This window comes from Lolium perenne, chromosome 7, assembly GCF_019359855.2.
Source record: "Lolium perenne isolate Kyuss_39 chromosome 7, Kyuss_2.0, whole genome shotgun sequence".
Lineage (NCBI taxonomy): Eukaryota > Viridiplantae > Streptophyta > Magnoliopsida > Poales > Poaceae > Lolium > Lolium perenne.
This window is the reverse complement of record NC_067250.2, coordinates 251,604,070-251,628,214: the sequence shown is the minus strand read 5'-3', so window position 1 is coordinate 251,628,214 and position 24,145 is coordinate 251,604,070. Positions and strand designations below refer to the sequence as shown.

Below are 24,145 nucleotides of genomic sequence, written 5' to 3'. Positions count from 1 at the left end.
TGACTCTACGTGCTAAGGACAATAGTAATAATGTCTTTATATTTAGAAGACATAAAAGAGGCATTATATTGTGTCTCTAGTATAAATAAATGTGAAGAAACCATGTGAAAAGCAATACTCGAACTCATGACCTTAATGATTAAGACTTAATCCATTAACCATCTCACCCTTTCACAAGTATATGTTGATACTTGAAACAAATTTCTAATTAGTATTGCCCACCATGACCCAAACATAGAACAAATGTCTCTAGAAAACACACAAAATGCCTCAAACATTGCCTCTAGAGGAAAAGTAAAGACATACAATGAAGTGTATCATGGATTACCTCTTGATAACTTATCCGTGACACTTTTGGAGTGTCTCATAAGTTGTCTATATATGAAAATTGCAATACCTTACAGAAATGTCTCAACTAATGTCCCTTCATTTGGGACTATCTCTGAAGTTCCTCAAAAAGTGCCACTACAATATGCAAAGTATCTTAATATGATTTTTAATGAGGCAAAGTAGGAAGTGTCTCTAGTAAAATGTCTCTATGAAAGGTTTTTCTTGTAGTGGGCGGACACGGTAGAGACTTTTTTAATGGTGGATGGGGTAGAGACCCCACCGGTCATGAACCGTTTGGCTGTGGTAACGCTACTCAAACTAGTTGGCGTTAAAATGCCTTGGCGTATACGCTGATGAAAACACTTTGATCCATATAGACATCAATGTAATCAAGAAGAATTAGGTATTTACCTCCACCGCGAGGGGACGAACATGGGTACATCGTGTCGTGTACCAATCTTGTCCAGGTGCTCCAATGTCATCATCGTCACATCCGTAAGATACCCCTATAGCATCTGGTTCGCTAATACTACAATAGTTTTGGCGCCCACCGTGCAGAAAACAACGACATCTCGGGTTGTGTTCATGGCGGGTTCCCTTCCACCGATCGACGATGATGACTGGATCATCATCTGAAGCTATGGCATTGTTTAGCGGCGAAGAGGTGCACGGCTGCAGCGAACAAATACGTATAATCCAACCACCCCTCAATCACCATCTACCGTTTACGTCGGTGTCATCCATGCCGTCAGAGGAGCAGGGCACTACACCGGCAACGAGCATCATGACTCCACTCTGGTTCGTTGTGGCTACAACAACTATGAAATCTTAGGCCAAAATACGCGGGAAGTGTCGCCTCAAGGCATGCCTGCGCAAACCCGCACTGCCCTCGGATCGTCCTCAATCTCCACGAGCGATGACATTTGGCAGATCGAGGAAGTCACGGTCGACCATGGAGGGTTCTCCACCCTACACCAACAATGGTAGCACTGAGTCTAAGCTGGTCTCATCTGCCAAAAAATATGGGTTCGACATCCTCAACAAAGCCAGCTCCCACGATGGGTTGCCCAACCGATCCAACAACTAACGGGGAACCTAACTATGTGGGTACCTCGAGTTCCCTCGAGAATAGGAGAGAAGAAGAAGACACATGTATATTGCGGGCTGCCTCGAGGCCGACCAGGGGAAGATGGGCGCCTCGTATTAACCCTAGCAGGGAGAAGGGTAAAACGGTAAGAAAGCAAGGGAGGAGAAGACCACGCGAGGACCACGTGATGACCTGGTCATCACTACACCATCTTGACAAGACCAAAGAAGGCCACTATGCCCTTTCCGATCTTGTCCCAAGCAATCAGGTATGGGAAAGCAACCCATGACACTGATTCTACATCAGCTTGACTAGGCCATGACGCCTAGAAGTACAACCGTCCCGTCTAAGGCATGTGGCACGTATCTCGACGCATGGGTCTTGGTACAATAGGGACGTGTCCTCCTCTCCTTCACAAGTGAGAGCACTCCCTTGTAGTATAAATAGGGCCATCTACCACAGGGGGAGGGACAAAGCAAAGCCACACGCGAACTTATCCTAGACACAACAAAACCCAACAAAGCCAACTCAATGCCAAACTGTAGAAAGGGGCTCGAACAAGCAAACCCATCCCCATCTACTCTCATCCTCGGTAATAATGAGACGGCGAGTTCATACCATTTCATCCCAGTTCATAGCCAGTTTTTACCCGACAGGGAAGAACATGCTTCAGTCGTCTTCTCACGAGATGCTAGCACCGCACACATACATATTCCATCAAGACCACCAAGACGTATGATTTTTACCGGCGAACTATAGCCGGGGCCTGAACATGTATATCTCTTGTGTGCATGAGGTTGATACCCCATAAAATCACGGTCGCAAAGCCCCCACCTACATACAAATTTACGACAAAGAATCCAAACCCCGACAACGGCAGCTCTAGCGATTTCGAGATAACTGTGCTTGACTTCGCCAATGAAACCGGAGGCTTCTTTCATGAATCCGAGCCTGACGAGGTATCTCCCCGGTGGCGACAAGCTCGGAACCTAGGTTTCATCCAAAGTGTTGCGACTCGGTGATGGCTTTCTCCAACAACATCATTAAGCCATGTACAAGGCGGCCGGCGAACAAGAGCCTTGCTAGCGATTTTGCTGCCGAAGGTGCGACCACAACGCCACAATCAAGCTCGACCTTCCTCGTCGGTGACAGTGGCTTGTCGTCTCAGACTATGGGGCATTGGGGTGCGACCTCCACGCGAGCGGCTGTGACACCTCCAGTGACAATAACCAAAGAGTCGATCGGATCTCCATGGCCACTATCAGGGAAAGACAACGGCGATTCGTATCCCTAGAGGGGGGAATGAAGGACTCCCCCAAGGAGCGGGACAACGGCGACTCCGTTATGCTGCATGCGAGTCCCCCCTCCCCTCCCCCCTCGAAGACCTTGAGTTCTCACGACGGTGGAAACAAATGTCGTCCCGGTAGTAATGTGAGATTTTCTATGCACCTTATCTTTGTGGACCGTATTTGTGATTTTGACACAATTGATGGCTAATTCATCAATGCCTTCTTTGGCATCAAGTAATTGAGTTAGTAATGCAATATATTCCAACCAATGCTTCAGAGAAGATGTCATTCTAGCACATGTGACTTAGCAATGTGTAGCTAGGCGAACGTTTCAATTATTTTTGGTGGGAACCGTCTTCTCTTCTCATCACATAATGATCGTGTTGTAGTTGGTTAGGGCATAGGACTATTTACTGGCCGTGTGCTTTCGGTGTTAGTATGTTCCATTGAAAAATACTGTACGGAGTATTCAGAATGTATATCTATAGATGAATTGTTTTATTCAGCTATTTTTACTGTCCTTAAATGATTGTGGCCTTGTGTCATTCATATCTCTACTCGTACGAGAAAGTAAATACTAGTCCCGCCGTCTCACAATATGAGCATAATTTGCTAAAACGGCTTATATTGTAGAACAGAATGATAACACACTTGTACATCTCATTTTACTTGGATAATCTCCTAAAAACCATTGTCGTTGACATAAGCTTCGGAACGAGCCCTGCTGTCATCCTGAGTTCAATGGTTTGGAGAATCTTCGGATCCGCATCCCATTCTCCAGAACCAGAATACGCTTAGTGTCATGGACAGCCTGGACAGCTATTACCGGGCAAAGATGAGCAGCCGACTGGGTTTTCTGTGACGATGTGAGAGTACACCAGAGTATTAGACCATGCATGAACAATACAAGAGGCAGTTAAACAAGGAGAGGTTTTGAGAGTACAGTAGCGTGAGGAATGCAAGGGGGCACTTACGGGTACCGCCGTTGCACGTCGGACGCCCGGAAGGACTTAGACGACCGAGGGTGGCGCTGACGAAGAACATCAACGCGAGGATGGCAAGAAGCTGGACAAGCAAGATGCGACAGTTGGGGTGCATCTTTCCAGATGCGCGACGGTCGTTGCAGAGGGCAAAGCCGCCAAAACCTGTGCGCCGAAAGGGAACAATTGGCGTGCTGGTGTAGAGACCGCAGTGCTTCGAGCACCTTTATATAAGAGATTAAGAGGTCCGAATTTGCATTTTTCTCTCTTGGTGAGAAAGCTCAAGATGATTTCTGTTGACTGGGAACCAACAGAAGAACCTGTGTTGAATGAATAGGAATGCGGCACCGGACTTCCTCGGTCTTCTCGCACAAAGTCTCCGCGTGCCTCGATGACTCTTGAACGGTTCTCATGGAGTCACTAGGGTCATACTCAGGGCATCTCCAACGGCTCGACGCATTTCGGACTCCCAAAATGTCCGCGGGCGTCCGTTTGCGTCGTCCGAACGCGTAAATGGTCACGCGTCCGTTTGCATCTGGGGCTGGCTCCAGCGGGGCGACGTATTTTTGGCGCAGGCTAGAATTCAAAAAAGAGATTGTAGCCTCAAATTTGCACGAAATTACAGCCGTAAATTAAGGTCTGCAATATGTTCATCACACTTTGCACAAGGGACGGCGCAAAGTGGAGTTCAAAAGGGGCACAACAAGGCCTAAACAGCAATAAAAAAAAGTCCAAAAGGAGGCCAAGGTGCTGGGCGCGTGGCGATGGCAATCAGACGTCTCGCGCGCGCATTTCGACGCGCCTCTTCATGAACCATGCCCTGGTGTCGTCGTTAACGCCGCTCAAGTCGGCAAGCATGATCCTTGTGTCTTCTGCACGGGTCTTGGCCTCGGCATCCATCCTCCTAGCCTCGGCGTCACGCAATTTGGCCTCGACGTATGCTTTTTGGCCTCGACGTCCATCCTTTGGACCTCAATGACCTCTTTCGCGAGGTTGTGGTAGATGGCAGTTGCGGCCTCTTTTTCCAAACGCCTCTTCTCGTCCCTAGCAGCCAAGGCGGCAAGATTCCCAGCCATTATCTTCTCCATGCTCTGGGTGAACGCAATGACCGCCTCCCGGGCTAGATCGGCCTTGGTAGCCTTATGGCCTCGGGGACGAGGTGGAAGGGCTGGACGGCCTTGATCATCGTCTTCGCCGTCGAGGTTGACCGCTGTCCCATTCCCCACATCTTCGTTGTAGGACGCAAAGCTTGTCCTCCACTTCTGCGCGTCCTTGAGCACGTCCCAGCAATGGACCATATGGAAGTCCTTCTTATCCACTGCCCTGAACCTCTCCAAGGCGCGGGATACCTGCAATCAATGCCGCCAATGATGTACATAGAATGATGCAAATAGTGTAGAATGATGATGGTTGTATCGTGTTTACCATTGAAATGACGCCAGCGCCGCTTACGGGGTGGTTCTTAGCATATTCGACCGCTGAGCAGAACTTGCTTGTCTCTTGTTTGATGTAGTTCCATCTTTATTGGCGGGACTCTTCCGTCCGAGGGCTTGGGATATGGTAGGGCGGGTGCATCTTGGTCTCGTTGTACTGCTGCATGACCTTGGCCCAATAGACCTTGCCCTTTTGCTGCGCGCCATTAATACAGTCATGACTCGTTGCCAGCCACGCTTCGCACAAACACTTGTCCTCGTCGTCGATGAAGCCTTGTGTCCTGCGGCTCACCCCCTTCTTCTTGGTAGCAATGTACGTGGGGACATGTTGTGTTGGCGCGTCGTCGAAGTCGTCGACGCACACGGGTGTTGGCTGCGTCTGCTGGGTGGTGAACAGCCGTGCGGCTTCGATGTCCTCCGCATCTTGCGTCGGTGCCCAATCATCATGCGGGCCTATCCCGGCCCGATTTTCGCCAACGAAGCCGCCGCCGAAGATCATGGCCTCGATGTCTGCCTCATTCCGGTCCTTCCAATAGTCCTACGAATGACCGGACGTCAGACGCATGATACACGACAGTCGCACACATTGAGAGAGCTCACGTACCGGGCCGTCCATCGTCGGGGCAGGCGGGGCCATTTCGTCGAACAGGACGTCCATCGCTTCTGGACTGCTCGGGCCGGTCTACTTTGATATTTCGCGCGGGGAATGGCCACTGGCGGGAATAATATCGGCCTCCTTGCCACTGACGCGCGAGTCCTACGTCTTTTTCGGCGGACAGTCGGCGCGACCACGGAGTATCCGCGGAGATGCAAACCTGATGCTTTTGCGTCGCCCCGCTGGAGCAGGACCCAGACGCATTTCCAGTCGCGGCGGACGCAAACGGTCGCTCAGCGTCCGTTTTCGTCGCCCCCTGGAGATGCCCTTATGGAAAACGCTTCTGACCGCCGGGCGACCGGTGGAGGCGCGGGATCGGTCGCTCTTTTTCCACGCCGCACCTAGCTAGCGTGCTCTCTGCTCATTAGTTAACAGTAAGATGGAACTACCTAGACCTCTCCACAACGATTTGGGAGGCTAAACCGTCCGATTCTACGATATCTGTTGGTTACAGTTAATGATCTGACTATATATCTTCTAAGCTTTTTAGGTTCATGGCATGTCCATCACAATAGATGAATGAATATCTTATACAGCGAGAAACTGCTCTAAATGAAAGAGGATTCAAAATATTTCTGGACAATCCCAAGTACCCTGTTGAATGGATCTATTATGAAGGTTGTATGTGTTATTATAACTAGACATCTTTCATCCCCCATTGTAAAAATAAGTTGTCAAGGAAGTTGCTGAATAATTTGTACATTGTTTCTTGAATCAACATGGATGCAGCCTGTATGATATGGTTACTTGTGCAGATTTTTGCTTACCACTTGCATTTATATGAATCGTTAGTGCATTGCATTCTTACATGGAGGTGCTTGTTCTCATGCATGTGAGCTCTTGACCAATGACTTGCATGACATATCTGATGAACATCGGTTTTGTTTCGTGTTCACTACAGAAAGTTTTACCCAATTACTACTGTTGCCTTCATATATGTACTAACTTTCTGATGTGTTCTTGAATTTCTTATATTGTTTTCTATTTCAGGGGCTGGGAGGCTTTATTTATCTTGTAACATTGTCATTATTTTTATTGCTAGGTGCAGATGATTCCCGAAGCCATTATCAGCAACCAGTTAAACCACTTGCCACTTGGTTATTACAAACTTTATCAGAAGCCCACTTGCTGCATGTGTATGTTATTATATACATTTGTTAGATATATAGTTTTTACTGATCGACGAAAATTTTAACTGTTAATTCACTATGTGCAGATAATTCCTTCCCTTTGGAAGCACGATGTTCACCATCTAAACAGACCTGGAGTTAGGCTTGTGAATAAGGGTCTTCCCTAGGTACCCATAAGTTTTGTTATCGGTTTAATTACTTTTCATTGAAATTTACATCTCAAATCAAACTGCTGGGCAGGTAAGGACACTTACTCTGCTTATTTGCTCTCACGTTTAAATGAAGCAGCTGTCCCAACCTCATTCACTTTTAGATCATTTGCCCCATTATAAGTTCGAATATGCTTATTTACTATCCGACCTAATTCCAATTGGCTGAAGTTAAAGTACTGCACCTTATTTTGGCTCTACTATATACTCTTTCTGTGCCTATGAAGTAGATTTGAGGCACATACACGTTTTGTATTTAAGTTAAGGCACCAAGTTAATTCCTAGATATGTTTTCAGTTCACGTATTATTTCTATTTCTTTTAAAGAAGACAAGAGGCTTTCCACTTGTGATTTTCCTTTTGTCATCTCCATCCATGGATCGATTGAATCTGAACTCAGATAGAATTTGTTTTAAAGAAATGGAGAACTCTTAGTAATTATGTCTTGTTCCGTTAACATGTTCTCTAGGGTACATAGTTATGGCCACGGTTGGCTGCTAAAGGCAGCGATAAGTTGCTTAATGAAGATAATTTACCTGTAATCTTGGTATGCAATTATGTGGGAAATTGCTTATCGTAATTCCATATCTAATTGTTGCTTTTCTTGAGCAATTATAAGCTTGCATTGCTCCCTTTCCAGAAAATGTGTGGTGTTGAAGAAAGAAAAGAACTTTCCTTATGGACTCAAGGATTTTCCCCCTCTCGGCTGCATCAAATGCTGGCTTGCTAGGTTTTGTTCTTCCTCTTGGTAGTATCATGTATCCATTGGAAATGACAATGATAATTGACCAATCATAGCAATAAATAGTATATTTATTTTCAAAATTTCAACGCCCATATTTTACACCTTAATATTTAGAAAAAATACTACCATTATATTCAAAATATGACGGGCGCAGCAACGCGCGCTGTCATGGTCTAGTATAGTCATAGTATCGCGCGCTCTCTCTCTCCTCATCTTGCAGGTTGCTTTCTCTCACGTGGGTAGGACCACTGCAACTGCTGTTTTGCTACTCTTTTTCTTTTCTTTCGAGTAGCTGTTTTGCTACTCGTGTACGTACTTCTAGTGCTAGTATTCGAAACCTACTAGTACTAGCCTACAGGCCGCAAAACAAATAGGGAGCGAGAGGCTATGAATCAAATATAAAACGTTGACCAACGGGGGAATGATCCCTCCCTTGGCTATACGTTGTTAGGTAGGATGAGACTCTCCCCGCGGATGGACGTTAGGATGATAACCCGGTTTATTCGCCCCTCCCTGCGAAATTACCGCGAGATGGGGATTCGAACCCGGGTGGGCTGGCTGCGCACTCGCTTGCCTTGCCACTGAGCTGGAACTCAGTTCTCCTATGAATCAAATATAGACCAATATCTCTCTGCCCGGTGCTTTATAAGATAGGTGCCAAGTGCATTGCAAATAAACTTCGTGTCTTTCTAGGGGAGATTATTGGGGAAGAACAAAGTGCTTTTGTTCCTAGTCGTATTATTACATATAATATTCTTATTGCATATGAAAGTGTTCATGCAATGAAGAGGAAGAAGAAGGGTAGGAATAGATTTTCTGCGGTTAAGCTTGACATGATGAAGACTTATGACCGCGTGGAGTGGCACTATCTCGAAGCCATGATGTTGAGACTTGGTTTTAGTGATAATACAGTAAGGCTGATTCAGAAATGTGTTTCCTCCGTCAGATTACTGTCAGGATGAATGGGGAATTGCTGCCATTTTTTACTCCATCGCGAAGGCTACGACAAGGTGACCCCATTTCACCCTATCTGTTTCTTCTTTGGGCACAAGTGTTTACAACCCTCCTAAATCATTTTGGTGGAACCAAGTGGACAGAGGAATAAGAGTGAGCGTCAACAGCCCATGGATCAATCACCTGCTGATGATAGCCTCATTTTTATGAGTGCATGTGATAGCAGTGGGGAGTGGCTGAATGAGATATTGTGAATCTATGGTGATTGTTCTGGTCAATGTGTTAATAGAGATAAAAGTTCTATCTACTTTAGTCCAAACACACCTTATTCAGTTCAGCAGTCTTTGAAGCAAGTGTTGGGTATTCCGATTGAAGCCTTTAGTGAAAGATATTTAGGCTTGCCTACTGCAGTAGGGCGGATTACTAGTGGATCGTTCGATCATATTGCCGAACGTATCCGAAGCAAAGTACAAGGTTGTGAACGGATGCTTTTATGCGTGGGACGGGAGGTGTTCCTGAAGACTGTTATCCAATTCCAACCTTTAGTATGAGTTGTTTCAAACTGACGAAGAAAGTCTACAAAGGCTTAACGTCGAGTACTGCGAAATATTGGTGGAGTAGCTCTTTGGACAGAAGGTCGGTACATTGGGTATCTTGGAAGGAGCTGACTACACCAAAAGTCAAGGGTGGTATGGGATTTCGGGACCTTGAACTTTTTAACATTGCTCTTCTCGGAAAGCACGGTTGGAAATTAATGACTGAACCTGATACGTTGTGTGCCAGGGTTCTAAAGGGTAGGTATTACCCTAACTCTAATTTTTTACAAGCTACAGCTCCGGCCAGTTCTTCAGCTACTTGGCAAGCAATTGTAGCAGGGAAGGAAGCTTTGCAACTTGGGCTGATCAAACGAATTGGTAATGGCAGTTCAGTCTCGGTTTGGCAAGATAGTTGGATCCCAGGGATCAGAAATTTGACACCTTCAGCTCAAACAGGGAGAGATGAGATTAATATTGTTGCTGATCTGAGAGTGGCAGCTGGAAGGTTGTGCTAGTAACGAGAAATTTCATCACTCCGGAGGCGGATGCTATCTTGAATATCCCATTACGGCGGGGATGATTTCTGGGCTTGGTCCTTAGAAAGGTTGGGTGTGTATTCTATTAAAACAGCGTATCGGTCTCTAGTGACTCGCAACAAGTATATTGCTCTAGAGGAAGGGACGATAACCGAGACGTCAAATACTGAAAAGCAGATGTGGACATCACTGTGGAAACTAAATGTTGGGCCCAAGGTGCGTGTGTTCTAGTGGAGAGTCCTTCGCGGAATTCTACCGGTCGAGAGTGTCCTCAAGCACAGACATATTGTACCAATAGGTAGATGCAAGATTTGCCTATCCATGGATGAAGATTTGATGCATGCACTGTTGCAGTGTACGTATGCAAGGAGGTTCTGGGAAGAGGCCCAATCGTGGCTCCACTTTGACTTGCCCAGATTGCACCCAGCTACATGGTCTAGAGATATTACATGTGATCCGCTCCGACAGAGCAAAGATGATCGCCACGATGTGGGCGATATGGACGTCCAGGGACATCTGGACACATGATCGAGGTTTTTCGATCCTACACAATCCCTGAAGAGATCCTACACAATCCCTGAAGATGGCCAAGGAGGCCATGGCTGTCTTGGTTCTTCCGAAAAAGCTGGCAATGGTTCTGCCTGGACATGGTTGGCTCCCACCTGAAGAAGGTTCAGTTAAAATAAACACTGATGGTGGTCTAGCCTTTGATGCTCGGAAAGGAGGTGCCGGTGGCGTTGCGAGGTCAAGGTCCACCTTCTTAGGAGCATGGAGTAAACCCTATGAGGGACTGATAGACCCTCTCATTGCTGAGGCCTTGGCGCTGAGGGACAGCGTGATGCTTGCCCGTCTTCGAGGATATCCAAGGGTGGTGATGGAGACATACTGCCTGGAGATGGTGATTCTCTGGAACGCTCGCCACGACTCTCGATCGGTTGCGGCACCAATTATTCAAGAAGTAGGAGAGCTAACTTCTAGTTTTAGCTTTTTTGTTATTCAGCATTCTTTACGATCAGCGAATGTCTCGGCTTGCAACCAGAGCTTGGCTCTGGTGGTTAGGTCCCTTGTGGTGGAACCAGCCCACCCAGGTTCAAGTCCTAGACTTGACATGGGTGTTTGCATTTATCTGGATTTATTCCAGGATTTAACCGGCGCTATGCTTTCAGTGGTAGGTGACGTGCCCGTCAACAGCGAGGCGCCAGTGGTGACTTCGTCAACCTCAAGATATGCCGGCTCAGTCCCTCGGAGGTGCTCATAGGGGTAGGGTGTACGTGCGTGCGTTCATAGGGGTGTTTGTACGTGCGTGTTTGTGAGTGTCTGCGTTGTACTGTGTTCTCAAAAAAAAAAGCGAATGTCTCGGCTCATCTTTGTGCCAAGTTGGCTTGTACATTGATGGTGACGAGTAGTTGGCTTGATAGGATTCCAGACTTTCTTGTAACAAGTCTTCAAGCTGATGAGCCTGGTATGGTTTGTGTTGAATAAAGCTCTCTGATTTCGTCGCAAAAAAAGGCTATGAATCAAATAATATCGTGACACTATCTAGCTATCAATCATATTTTTCTACTACGGTGCTACAAAAATGTCAATGATCAATTAGAATTTTATTGGAAAAAATTAACAAGATTTTTTGATGTTATCTTTTTTTAACAAACCGGGGTCTCATATGAGTTTCGCTGACCGGATCTAGTGCCACCGGCACTCCGGCGAGCCAAATTCGTGGTCGCCGACCGCCGTGCCGAATTAGTGAGCACAGGTCGCAATGGACGACATTTTGTTGCGACAAAATTTGTTGAAAGCAACTTATCAATCTATCTGCAAATAGATATGGCACAATAAATTTGCTGTTGTTGGATTACTTAATTAAGTTAGTTGAGAAATTTATGAAATATTGTTGTAAATCACCAACTAATTTGTTGTTAAGTTATTTAGCATGGGAAATTGTTAATGATGTTGAGTATTAGTGTAAATACCCAAATATTTTGTTGGCTTTGCTGTAAATATATTGGTGATTTTTTTTGAAATGAATACAGCAGGGGAAGCCCCTACAGTGATTTTTATTTTTAAATAATAAGAACCCAAATTTGCGTCCCTGGGGACTTGAACCTGGGTAGCTGGGTTGTACATCCACTTCCCTAACCAAGTGATCTAGGCTCACTTAAAAAGATATTTTGGCATGCTATCTTTCTAGTGTTGGAATTAATAGCCAGAAGGGTCAAAGATAAATCTGAGAGAGGAAATATTTATTAAACAGAGAGTGACATGTGGGACCCATTTTGCAGCAACCGCCTCAACATTTATCATTAAGAGAGGATGACATATGGTCCTATTTTACAGCAGCGGCCTCAACGCTTCAAAGGCAACAGTGGATCGGAAAAGGGCAAATAGCTGGAAATTAGGGGTCAAAAGTAAATGTAAGAAAGAAAATGTTTATCGTTCAGAGAGGCTGACATGTGGGACCCATGAGTCAGTAGCATCATCAATGTCTCAAAGGCGGCAGTGGATCGAAAAAAATGTAAATAGCCAGAAATTAGGGGTAAAAAATAAATTCAACAAAGAAAACTTTATTGTTCATAGAAGCTGGCATGTGGGACCCATAAGCCAACGGCGTCCTCAACGTTTCAAAGGCGACAGGGGATCGAAAGAAAAAAGGCAAATACACAGAAATTATGGGTAAAAATTAAATCAAAACTTGCATCGTTCATAGAGGCTGACACGTGGGAACCATGAGCCAGCAGCATCCTCAAAATTTCAAAGGCAGCATGGGATCGAAAGAAAAAGGAAAATAACCAGAAATAAGGGGTCAAAAATAAATCCAACATCGTAAACTTTTATTGTTCATAGAGGTTGACATGTGGGACGCATCAGCCATCAACATCCTCAATGTTTCAAAGGCGGCAGGGGATCGAAAGAAAAAAAGGCAAATAGCTAGAAATTATGGGTCAAAAATAAATCCAACAAAGCAAAGTTTTATTGTTCATAGAAGCTGACATGTGGGACCCATGAGCCAGCAGCGTGCTCAACGTTTCAAATGCGGCAGGGATCGAAAGAAAAAAGGCAAAATAGCCAGAAATTAGGGGTCAAAAATAAATCCAACAAAGAAATTTTTTATTGTTCATAGAGGCTGACATATGAGACCCATGAGCCAGAAGCATCCTCAACGTTTCAAAGATGGTAGTGGATCGAAAGAAAAAGGTAAATAATCAGGATCGAAAGAAAAAAACAAGTAACCAGAAATTAGTGGTCAAAAATAAATCCAACAAATGAAACTTTTATTGTTCATAGAGGCTGACATGTGGGACCCATGAGCCAGCAGAGTCCTCAATGTTTCAAAAGCGACATGGGATCGAAAGAAAAAATCAAGTAGCCAGAATTTAGGTGTTAAAAATAAATCCAGGAAAGGAAATTTTTATTATTCATAGAGTCTGACATGTGAGACGCATTTTATAATATCGTTATCAACGTTTCAAATGCAGCATGGGATCGAAAGAAAAAGGAAAGTGGCCAAATATTAGGTACCAAAAATAATCGAAGAAAAAAGCTTTTATTGTACATAGAGGATGACATATAGATCCCATTTTGCAGGGGCGGTCTCACTGTTTCCAAGGCGGCACGGGATCGAAAGAAAAAGTAAGTAGACAAAAATCAGGTGGTCAAAAAAATCCAAAAAAGAAATATTTATCGTTTAGAGAAGATGACATGCGGGGCCCATGAGCCAGCAGCGTAAACGGCTCGATTGGAGACTGTGAATGAGAGGGCGCGATCGAAAAAATATATCGCTAGAGACGCTGCCATTTGGGCCCTACAGCCCTGGGCGGTGCGGATTTGCATTGATTTGGCCGGCGCACCCGAGAATTCACCGTGCGCCACCATGTGCGATGTTTTTCACATTTCCGTGGTGCTAGATGGCCTCAAAAACGAGAAAAAAAAAGTTTTTGAGATGCACCACAGGGAGAGCAAAAATCGTCAGGGATGGTGCATCAACAATCACGGCCCTCGCAGCGGCCCCGCAACCTACGAGCGTGCAAGAGACAACAGGGTTACAAAACACACACGGCTTCCCCAAAAGTAACATCATAGCATCTGACCACAAAGAAACAAGTTTGCACAGCCGGAAGAAACAAAGCGTTCCAAACTAATTGTGACTACTGGACAAAGCTGTAGATTCCGACAGTGATCGAGGAGAGACCCAGTGAGCATACCCACGTATGGTTAGAGCGCACAGTTTCAGAAAAAAATAACAAGAACTCGGGTCCTAAGATATTTAATGGACAAAAGTAGCCATGTTGAAAACCGAATACAACTAAGCCATCGATGCATTAGTTTTATTACTAACATGTAAGTGAGCCATGATTATCTCTAACAACAGATATACCAAGTAAAAACAATTTCCCAACATATCCTGATAACAGATCTAGATAACATCAAAACCCTAAACTCGCGCTACGATTCGCAAAGCTCAACCAACAAACAACAGCGATAGGTAGCGGATAGGTAACACGGCTCATATGGGTAACAGTGGAATACGACACGTGACTCGAACATAAACACAATATAAGTATAGCAGGAGAGTAACGAGAGTAAAACTGTAAAATAGGTGAAGCAGGTGTTCTCGCGTGTAAAAAGCTGTAGAAGAACTTGTCGTATCTCACATCACCACTTCGCGATCATATTCGGTAAGAAGCGAATACTCGAACACTGTACAGAGAAGAATCAACATGATCGAGATATGATATGCATGGCATGATAATGATGATGCAATGCACCTTATCCGGATTAAGCGGAATCGGAATCCCGCGCAAACAAATTAGGGTTGGAGTTTCTTTTCTACCAACAAAGTTAAATATTGATTAGCATAGCATAACATGGCAAGAATAAGCTACTTCAATATTAATCGAAGCGGGAAAACGTAGTCGGTGTTCCGAAATACTCCGCATGTATGTTAGGTGAACATGCATAACTATCGCGTCATGACATGGTGTGAGATGCAAATAGATGTATGTATGGCATATGCAAGTTCCTCATAATTTTCTGATCAAAATCATACTTTTTATTTCAAGTTACGGTTTGAAAGATATGAACTTCCCAAGTTTTAGCAAATTTCTGCAATTTTCAAAAAAAAAAAAACAAAGAACATTTTATTCCGAGAGGGGTGCCAGCCACAGGAGCTGACGCGCAGGGCCAGGATGTGCTGACTTGGTGTTGACGCAGTTCTCACCGGAGGGAACCTAACTAGACAGAATGACAAGTGGGACATAGACCCACAAGTCAGAAAGGACTTGTCAAATAAAAAAGGGTTGCCTTTAAGCAGGATCTGGGAATTGAACACGTGATCTCACAGATGCGGAACAAGGTGCTAAGAGCATCTCTAGCAGGCCCCCATCCGACCCCCATCTAGAAAATAACCGCTGTTTTTCAGTTTTAGGCAGAAAGGGGCTAGTCTAGACACCGCATCGGACTCCCATCCGGAAAAAATATCCAGCCCATCCAGTTTTGCCTCGCGGAAACCCCAATTACCCAGTCTCGCGAGCCCTTCCGAGTGTGAACCCCATCCCCACTTCCGCGTTGGCCGAAGGAAACTTCAGCCCGTACGAGATCCGGAGTCTACCAAATTCGATGGGAGTTGCCGGAATCGAGCCAAAATTCGCCGGAATTTGGAGAGGAATGCCAAGGGGGCGGGCGACGTGGTTGCTCGAGCACGTGGGGCGGGCGGCGCGGGCTGGCGGCCGACGAACAGGGGCGACCGGCCGGCGCTGGCGGCGAGCGGTGTTGAATAAGTTTCAGTTAAGTAGCTGTTAGTGTCGATAGGATTCAGTTTCGTCAGTTTCGTCAAGTTAGACAATTTTCTGTTAGAGAAGATTTAGGAGGACGGCGTCGTGTTTAGTGCGAGCACCTCCATGTTTGTAGGATCGTCGTGGAGCTCGTTCCGAGTCATGGGATGGCACGATTCAGTCGGGGACGTGGCGGAAGTCACGACACACCTTTTGTAATCGCTCAATAAGAGGATGAATGAAACAGAAAAGCAGTACGTTGTACGCTGCACCAAAAACCTCCAAGTGTTCATCGTCTACCTCCAGCTCCCTCTCCCTCTCTACCTCGTTCGATCGTGATCACGTGTGAGGGTTAGAGCTGACAAGTGGTATCAAAGCCTAGGAAGGTGTCTCGGAGAGAGCGATGATGAAGGGCGGCGATGATGCGTCCAAGAGGGCCGCCGCAGAAGCGGACAAGGACGGGAAGAACTCGGGCGCCGCTTCATCACCACTCTCCTCGGCACCAAGGGCACTGGCTGTCCCACGCTCCACGCGCGACGCGGGCGGCAGCTCCAACACGGCGTGGCCCGTACTGACGAGGACGAACTACAACACCTGGTCGCTGCTCATGAAGGTGATCCTGCAGGTTCGTCACCTGTGGGATGTCATCGACACTGGCGTGGGTGAGTACAACGACGACCGTGCGGCGTTGGAGGCGATCCTCCACGCCATACCTCCGGAGATGATTCCGATGCTCTTCGTCAAGGACATGGCGAAGGAGGCGTGGGATGCGATCAAAACGATCCGCGTCGGGGCAGATCGAGTTTGAGACTCGAAGGCCCAAAACTTCCGCAAGCAGTACGAGGATCTTTGGTTCAAATCCGGTCAGTCTGTCGATGATTTTGGGCTGAGGCTGCAGGAGTTGGTCCACCAGTTGGACATCCATGGCGACCCCATCGACGACAAGAAATCGATCCTCAAGTACCCGCAGATCGTGCCGAAGAAGTACAAGCAAATGGCGCGGTCGATCGAGAGTCCCCTCAATCTCACCACCATGTCCATTGAAGAACTGACGGGGCGCCTCAAGGTCTACGAGGAAGACGATGACGACGAGCCCGCAGGTACGGCCGGCGGCGGCCAGTTGCTGCTCACGGAGGAGCAGTGGCGCGCCCGCATGAAGCACCGCGATGGCGACGGGTCGTCAGGTAGCGGTGGCAGCAGTGGCAACCGCCGCAACAAGGGGCGCGACAACGACGGCGCGCGCGACAAACCGCAAGGGGCGAATGGCGGTGGCGCCGCACGCGACGACAAGTGCCACTACTGCGGCAAGCTCGGGCACTGGGCCCGTGACTGTCGCAAGAAGAAGAGGGAGGAGGCTCACCTGGTCAAGGACGGTGACGACGACGAGCCTGTCGCGCTTCTCATGGCGCAGCTGTGCCCAGTCACCGACGAGCCCGAAAGCGTCGGCGGACACGTGTTCCTCAACGAGGAGCGAGCCAAAGTGCGACTTGGCGAAGAGCATGAGCTGGTCGATGTGCCCTGGTACCTCGAAAGCGGCGCATCCAACCACATGACCAGCAGTCACGCTGTCTTCGCCGAGCTGGACACCAAGGTAACCGGCATGGTGCGGTTCGGTGATAACTCTGTCGTCGACATCGTTGGGCGATAACCGGCACGGACGTCTACCTCATCCCCAAGCTCAAGACGAGCATCGTCAGCCTCGGCCAGCTCGATGAGAACGGCTGCCCCTCGGCGATCCGCAACGGCTTCATGTCTCTCTGGGATCGGAGCAATCGCCTGCTCGCCAAGGTACCTCGCTCCCCGAACCGTCTCTACAAGGTGAACCTGCAGGTGGTACAGCTAGTGTGCTTGTCGCTGCGCTCCAGCGACAGTAGCTGGACCTGGCACGAGAGGCTCGGCCACCAGAACTTCGGTGCGCTCCGCGCCATGTCACGCAACGACATGGTTCACGGGCTGCCAGAGATCGGCCACACGGACCAGCTCTGCGACGCCTGCCTGGCAGGGAAGCAGAGGCGGGCCCCGTTCCCACAGGTGGCAAAGTACCGCGCCACGGAACGCCTCGAGCTGATCCACGCCGACCTCTGCGGACCCATCACGCCGGCGATGCCAGGAGGGAAGCGATACTTCCTCTTGATGGTGGACGACTTCAGCCGCTACATGTGGCTGGTGCTGCTCTCCAGCAAGGATGAGGCCGAAGCTGCGATCCGTCGCATCAAGGCAGCCGCCAAAGTGCAGAGCGGCTGCACCCTGCGCACCCTCCGCACCGACAGAGGGGGGGGGGAGTTCACCTCCCGCTCCTCGACGAGTTCTGCACCAACAGAGGCGTCCAACGTCACCTCTCCGCGCCCTACACACCGCAGCACAACGGCGTGGTGGAACGCCGCAACCAGACGGTGGTGTCCACCGCACGCAGCATGCTCAAGGGGCGAGGTGTGCCCAACATGTTTTGGGGGCAGGCAGTGACGACAGCGGTGTTCCTCCTGAACCGCTCCTTCACGCGCGCCGTCGACAGCAAGACGCCGTACGAACTCTGGCACGACAAGATGCCAAATCTGCATTTCCTGCGGGTTTTTGGCTGTGTCGTGCACGTCAAAACGGCTCGGCCACACCTCAAGAAGCTCAAGGACCGCAACAGGAAGATGGTCCTGCTGGGTTACAAGCCAGGCTCCAACGCGTACAAGGTCTTCGACCCCTTGACGCAGACGGTGCATGTCACGCGCGACCCTGTCTTCGACGAAGCAGCATCATGGAGCTGGGAGAACGGCGGCCTGGAAGCGGTGAACATCGACTTCGACGTGGAGTACACGCTTCCTCAAGCCGCTGCTCCACGAGGCTCCGGTGCCGGTCCGTCCGCGCCAGAGCGCGTACCGGACGCGCACGGCGCGGCATCTCCAGCGCCAGAGCGCGCACAGAGCGCAGACGGCACGGTGTCGCCGCAGACACCGGCGGTCCCACACTTCCATGACTCAGGCGACTCCCTGGAGCCCTCCGTGGAGTTCGCGATGCCCACCAGCGCTAACACTCCGTATGCGGAGGACCGTGACGCCCATGTGCGCAGGTTCAGGACCGTCACCAACATTGATGCCGAGCTAGAGCAAGGGCTTCTCCTCGCCAAAGGAGAGGAGCCTGCGACGTTCGGTGAAGCTCAAGCGGAAGCAGGATGGCGCGCGGCCATGGCTGAGGAGATGGCCGCGATCAAGGAGAACGACACCTGGGAGCTCTCCAACCTCCCTTCCGGTCACCGTCCCATCGGGCTAAAATGGGTGTACAAGTTGAAGAAAAACCCATCAGGAGAAGTGGTGCAACACAAGGCGAGGCTGGTGGCAAAGGGGTATGCGCAGCGAGCTGGCATAGACTTTGAAGAGGTCTTTGCACCAGTTGCGCGCCTGGACTCGGTGCGCATCCTCCTCGCCATCGCCGAACACCACAACTGGGAGGTGCATCACCTCGACGTCAAGAGCGCATTCCTGAATGGAGACCTTGAGGAGAAAGTGTACGTCTCCCAACCCCCTGGCTTCGTCATCGACGACATGGAGGGCAAGGTGATGCGCCTGAAGAAGGCGCTCTACGGGCTGCGTCAAGCACCGCGAGCTTGGAACGCGAAGCTCGAAAGCACGCTCATGTCCCTGGGCTTCACCAGGAGCCCGTCAGAGCATGCTGTGTACACATGCGGCGATGATGGTTCACGTCTGCTGCTGGGCGTCTACGTCGACGATCTGATCGTCACTGGCGGCAGCAAGCAGGAGATCGCCAAGTTCAAACGCGAGATGATGGACAGGTTCAAGATGAGTGACCTTGGTCTCCTCGCTTAATACCTTGGCATCGAGGTGTCTCAGGGCGGCGGCGAGATTACCCTCTGTCAGTCCGCTTACGCAGGCAAGCTCCTGGAGAAGGCTGGCATGACAAACTGCACCACGACCCAGGTGCCAATGGAGCCGCGCCTGAAGATGAGCAAGATCAGCTCAAACCCACCGGTGGATGCCACGATGTATCGTTCCATCGTCCGTGGTCTCCGCTACCTGGTGCATAGCAGGCCCGACATTGCGTTCGCAGTGGGCTTCGTCAGTCGCTTCATGGAGAAGCCGACACTGGAACACCTGAGCATGGTCAAGCATCTCCTTCGGTACATTGTTGGCACCAAGAGCTACGGGTGCTTACTTCGTGGCGGCGGCGAGCAGCTCGAGCTCGTGGGCTACAGTGATGCAGACCTGGCCGGTGACCTGGATGATCGCAAGAGCACAACGGGCAGTCTCTTCCTCATCAACGGCTGCCCAGTGACTTGGCAATCTGTCAAGCAGAAGACGGTGGCACTCTCCTCATGTGAAGCAGAATACATGGCTGCCAAAGCAACGGCGTGCCAGGCAGCTTGGCTCCATCGTCTTCTCGGCGAACTGCTCAACAAGGAGGAGGAGATGGTGAAGCTCTTCATCGACAATCAAAACACCATACAGCTGATCAAGAACCCAGTGTTCCATGATCGCAACAAGCATATCGACACTCGCCACCACTTCATCAGGGAGTACGTCGCAGACGGCAGGGTCACCGTCGAACACATTGGCACCACCAACCAGCTCGCCGATATTCTCACCAAGTCTCTTGGGCGCGTTCGGTTCCAGGACCTGCACGCGAGGATCGGCGTCACCAACATCATCCGCGACTAAAACTTAGGGGGAGATTTGTTGAATAAGTTTCAGTTAAGTAGCTGTTAGTGTCGATAGGATTCAGTTTCGTCAGGTTAGATAGTTTTCTGTTAGAGAAGATTTAGGAGGACGACGTCGTGTTTAGTGCGAGCACCTCCATGTTTGTAGGATCGTCGTTGAGCTCGTTCCGAGTCGTGGGATGGCACGATTCAGTCGGGGACGTGGCGGAAGTCACGACACACCTTTTGTAATCGCTCAATAACAAGATGAATGAAACAGAAAACCTCCAAGTGTTCATCGTCTACCTCCAGCTCCCTCTCCCACTCTACCTCATTCGATCATGATCGCGTGTGAGGGTTAGAGCTGACAAGCGGGCGTGGGCGGCCGGCTGCTGCGAGCTTGGGAGGCCATTGAGCCGGCGGGGGCGAGCGTGGCGACCGACTGCTGCGAGCTGCGGGCGGGGGCGAGCGTGGCGACCGACTGCTGCGAGCTGCGGGCGGGGGGGAGCGTGGCGGCCGACTGGTGCTCTCGCGGGCGGCCGGCGCTGGTTTACACGGCGCCCGGCGCGGGCGGGCGGGGCCGGGGGGGGCCGGGCGCGGGCGAGTGGGGCCGGGCGCGGGCGGGCAGGGGTGGCCGGCGCGGGCGGGTGGGCAAGGGTGGCTGGCGCGGGCGGGCAGAGGTGGGCGCGGGTGACGAAGAAGGCTGGGGAAGGAGGAAAAAAAAAGACACACTGTGGGGCTAAAAGGGAATATGCTGTTTTTGGGGATTCATTTTACGATGTATGGACTGCGCGGCTGTTTTTGGGCCCCAAAAACGTGTTTGGGGTGGCCTGGATAGGGCTATTTGGGGTTTGCGGTTTGGGGGTTCTGCTAGAGATGCTCTAACCAGTGCGTTGGATCCTCTTGTGATGACGACGCGGACTCGCAGAATTTGAAGAGGCAGAACCACAATCTTGGGCATGGCGTTCATGACGAGGACCAAGTCGAGCACGTCCACAACGAGGAAGGCCGAAACGAGATGAGGGAGATGTTGTCAGGGGTGCGCTTTGACGCAGGCGGCTAGGATTTGGTGGCTAGGAAAGCTGAGAGCCACTAGAGCTTGACCGGTGATGAACGGAAGAAGAACGAGAGGTCCAGGAGAAGTGCGAGAGTACCAGGAGTGTGTATCTGTGTTTAGAACCGATGGAGAAACACAGAGGCAGCCGAAATTGACGAATTTTGTTGCCGGAGTCGGAGAAGAGTCGGTGAATTTGTCGTCGGTACGGGAAGACCCGGGTCGATTCCTTGCACCAGGAGGAAGAGGATGACGAGACGCATCAAACGGTTGTCTCGGCTTGGCTAGGGGCGGTCGGAGACGTCGCCGCGGTCACCACTACTGTGAGGCAGCCATGGCTTCGCTAGTTATTTCCTTTATGTGGCTTTCGGTGAAGAGGGAGAAGAGAACAAGAGAGAGGAAGTTGTGGTGGCAGGAGGGGAGAGGGGTTAGGGTTTCCGAGGTATCGACTTGAGGGGATTTAAGAGGGGCGAAAAAGAGGACGTGGTGGTCAGTGGCGAACCTACAAACAAATGTGTGGGCGGCCAAATTAGAGAAGACAAGAAAAAAAAAATCACGTCTTAGCTAATGTGTTGCTGCTGTTAAACTGTTAAAAACTAATTCGGGGCTATAGGGTTTTTTCTTTCAAACTATCCAATCGAGAGCCTATATCTTGGAAAGAAAAAGTATAAACATGTTAGTGTTTTCTGCAATTGAAGTGAAATTGGACGTGAGCTGCTGCATTAATTCGTGAGTTTGCCCCTACAACGCCATCGATGCTGCAAGGCAACTAGACGTCACGCTAGGGCGCGTTTGGTAGCCTGCGTCACTTTTCTGCACCACTGACGCAGCGAGAAGGAGTCTCCTGCGCGTCGCGATGGGCCATGGGCCATAAAAGCCACGTTGTTTGGTGGCCTGCATAGAGTTTTTTTGTCCCCGTGGAGATTTGGGCTCTACCCGTTTGGTAGGTCGGTTTTGAGGCCTCCTAGCAGCCCAGAACGCCGTTGTTATTTGGTTGCAACCCAGAAACTGCTTCTGCTTACCTCTTACCTTCGATGGTGAGGTTACCAGTGATCAAACATCACAAGGAAGAACACAGTTCACAGTTCAGACAAACTTAGAAGTGATAATAGTTCAAACACGTTCATAGTTAAGGAGATAAGATGATCATAGTTCAGGACAGAGGATGATCATTGTTCAGGACACACCATAGACGATCATAGGATGACTGGAACAGTAAGTACACACACCAGGAGCTTCAGACATGACCTTGGAAGACGACACACCTGGTCGATGTATGCCTCATCGCCTTCTCTCACCGTAGTCATCCTCCAGTAGCAGCCTGTGTTGGTGGTGACGATGATGTTCGAAAGGATTTCTCCGAACCACCTGATGAAATCATGAGGGATCCGTAGTCGGTTGAAGGTTGGCTTGGAAACGATGCGTAGGAACTGGTCCGGCCCTATGTCCGGCTGGAAGTGGCCGACATTAGCCTCCCTTCGCTTCTTGTACGGTCCCTCGTCGGGGGTGTCAGGTGACCCAAGCTTGAGCTTCTCAGTCTGCCACAAGATCACATGCCATTAGAGGTGTGCTTGCTCACAAGTATATAGATGAAAATGAACATTGGAAACATGTGATGCCTCATACATTGGATCACACAGCAGCTCAAGGGACTGCCCTCAAACTAAGTCTAGTGTGCAACATATCACACACCAACGACTAAGTTTGAGGGCAACACCTTGCCTACAGTGTGCCATTGTTGAATCATTGGCCAATGCACTAGACAAATCAAAAGGAGGCCTCATATATGTAAGAAATATGTCCTCAAACTAGCCATTGTCCTCAAACTACGTCTAGTGTGCAAGAAATATGGCACACACGACTCAGTTTGAGGGCAGCACCTTGCCTTCCAGTGTGCCATTGTTGAATCATTGGACATTGCAGTAGACAAACCAAAAGGAGGCCTCATATATGTGGATCACACGGCAGGCAAAGGGACTGCCCGCAAACTAAGTCTAGTGTGCAACAAATATGGCACACACGACTCAGTTTGAGGGCAGCACCCTGCCTTCCGTTGTGCCATTGTTCAATCATTGACCATTGAACAACTGAAGAAGTACAAACATGGAAAGCAAGGTAGCATAGGTCTCATACAATGAGCACATATGGAGGAGATGTTTGATCTGAACCAATGGCATGGTGATGTTCAGTCATGCCATAGGTTCAGATCAATCATCTCCTCACACTATGATTACGGGTTAGAATCATCGGCCTAGTTCAATCAGAAAGTACACAATCTACAACAAACTACCGCGACTCATTCCGCACATCAACCTCAACATGCTAAACCCCAGCACAAAAAACCCTTGCCCTCTTTGCATGCACAGTAGGATCTGCCAGTTTCAGCAATCCAAAGCCCGATCTAGTAAGGATCTACCGCAATCCGATACTGGAATCAAAAATCTAACCGAATCGAGACCGTGAAAGGCAAAACTGGACAAGAACATCAAGAAATGGGGACGAACACCTTCAAACGTCAATCCGACCGCTATCCTAACGGAAACCCTAGCAGATCTAATGTGCATATCGTCGGAAATGCCTAAGAATGGCATGTTCTGCAAGAACGACTAAGGATGTGAGAAGGAGAGGTCATTACCGCCATTCTTCCGGCCGAGGACGAGGTCGAGGTTGCGGCCGAGGTCAAGGTCGCCGATGTCTCCTTCCTCCTGTACCGGTGGTCCTCCGTGCGGCGGTGTGGCGGATTGGTCGGCGGGAGGGGAACCGCCAGGTGATGTGACAGTTTGGGGGAGGTCGCGAGTGAG

At 49.3% G+C, this 24,145-nt stretch overlaps 1 protein-coding gene and 2 long non-coding RNA genes across 3 annotated transcripts; 2 read left to right on the top strand and 1 right to left on the bottom strand.

The window, feature by feature from the left end:
• Positions 1–3,305: 3,305 nt before the first annotated feature.
• On the bottom strand, positions 3,306–3,944 carry LOC127311901 (uncharacterized). The gene is made up of 2 exons (XR_007857966.2): positions 3,681–3,944; positions 3,306–3,562 (listed from the first exon to the last, which is right to left on the bottom strand). It is a non-coding gene; the product is annotated as an uncharacterized lncRNA (long non-coding RNA).
• A 2,731-nt stretch (positions 3,945–6,675) lies between these two features.
• Positions 6,676–7,882, top strand: LOC127311899 (uncharacterized). The gene is made up of 3 exons (XR_007857965.2): positions 6,676–6,910; positions 6,991–7,071; positions 7,753–7,882. It is a non-coding gene; the product is annotated as an uncharacterized lncRNA (long non-coding RNA).
• Positions 7,883–19,550: 11,668 nt separating this feature from the next.
• Positions 19,551–20,312, top strand: LOC127315356 (secreted RxLR effector protein 161-like). The gene has a single exon (XM_051345851.1). The coding sequence runs from the start codon at positions 19,551–19,553 to the stop codon at positions 20,310–20,312; it is 762 nt and encodes a 253-aa protein (XP_051201811.1).
• The last annotated feature ends 3,833 nt before the right edge of the window (positions 20,313–24,145 follow it).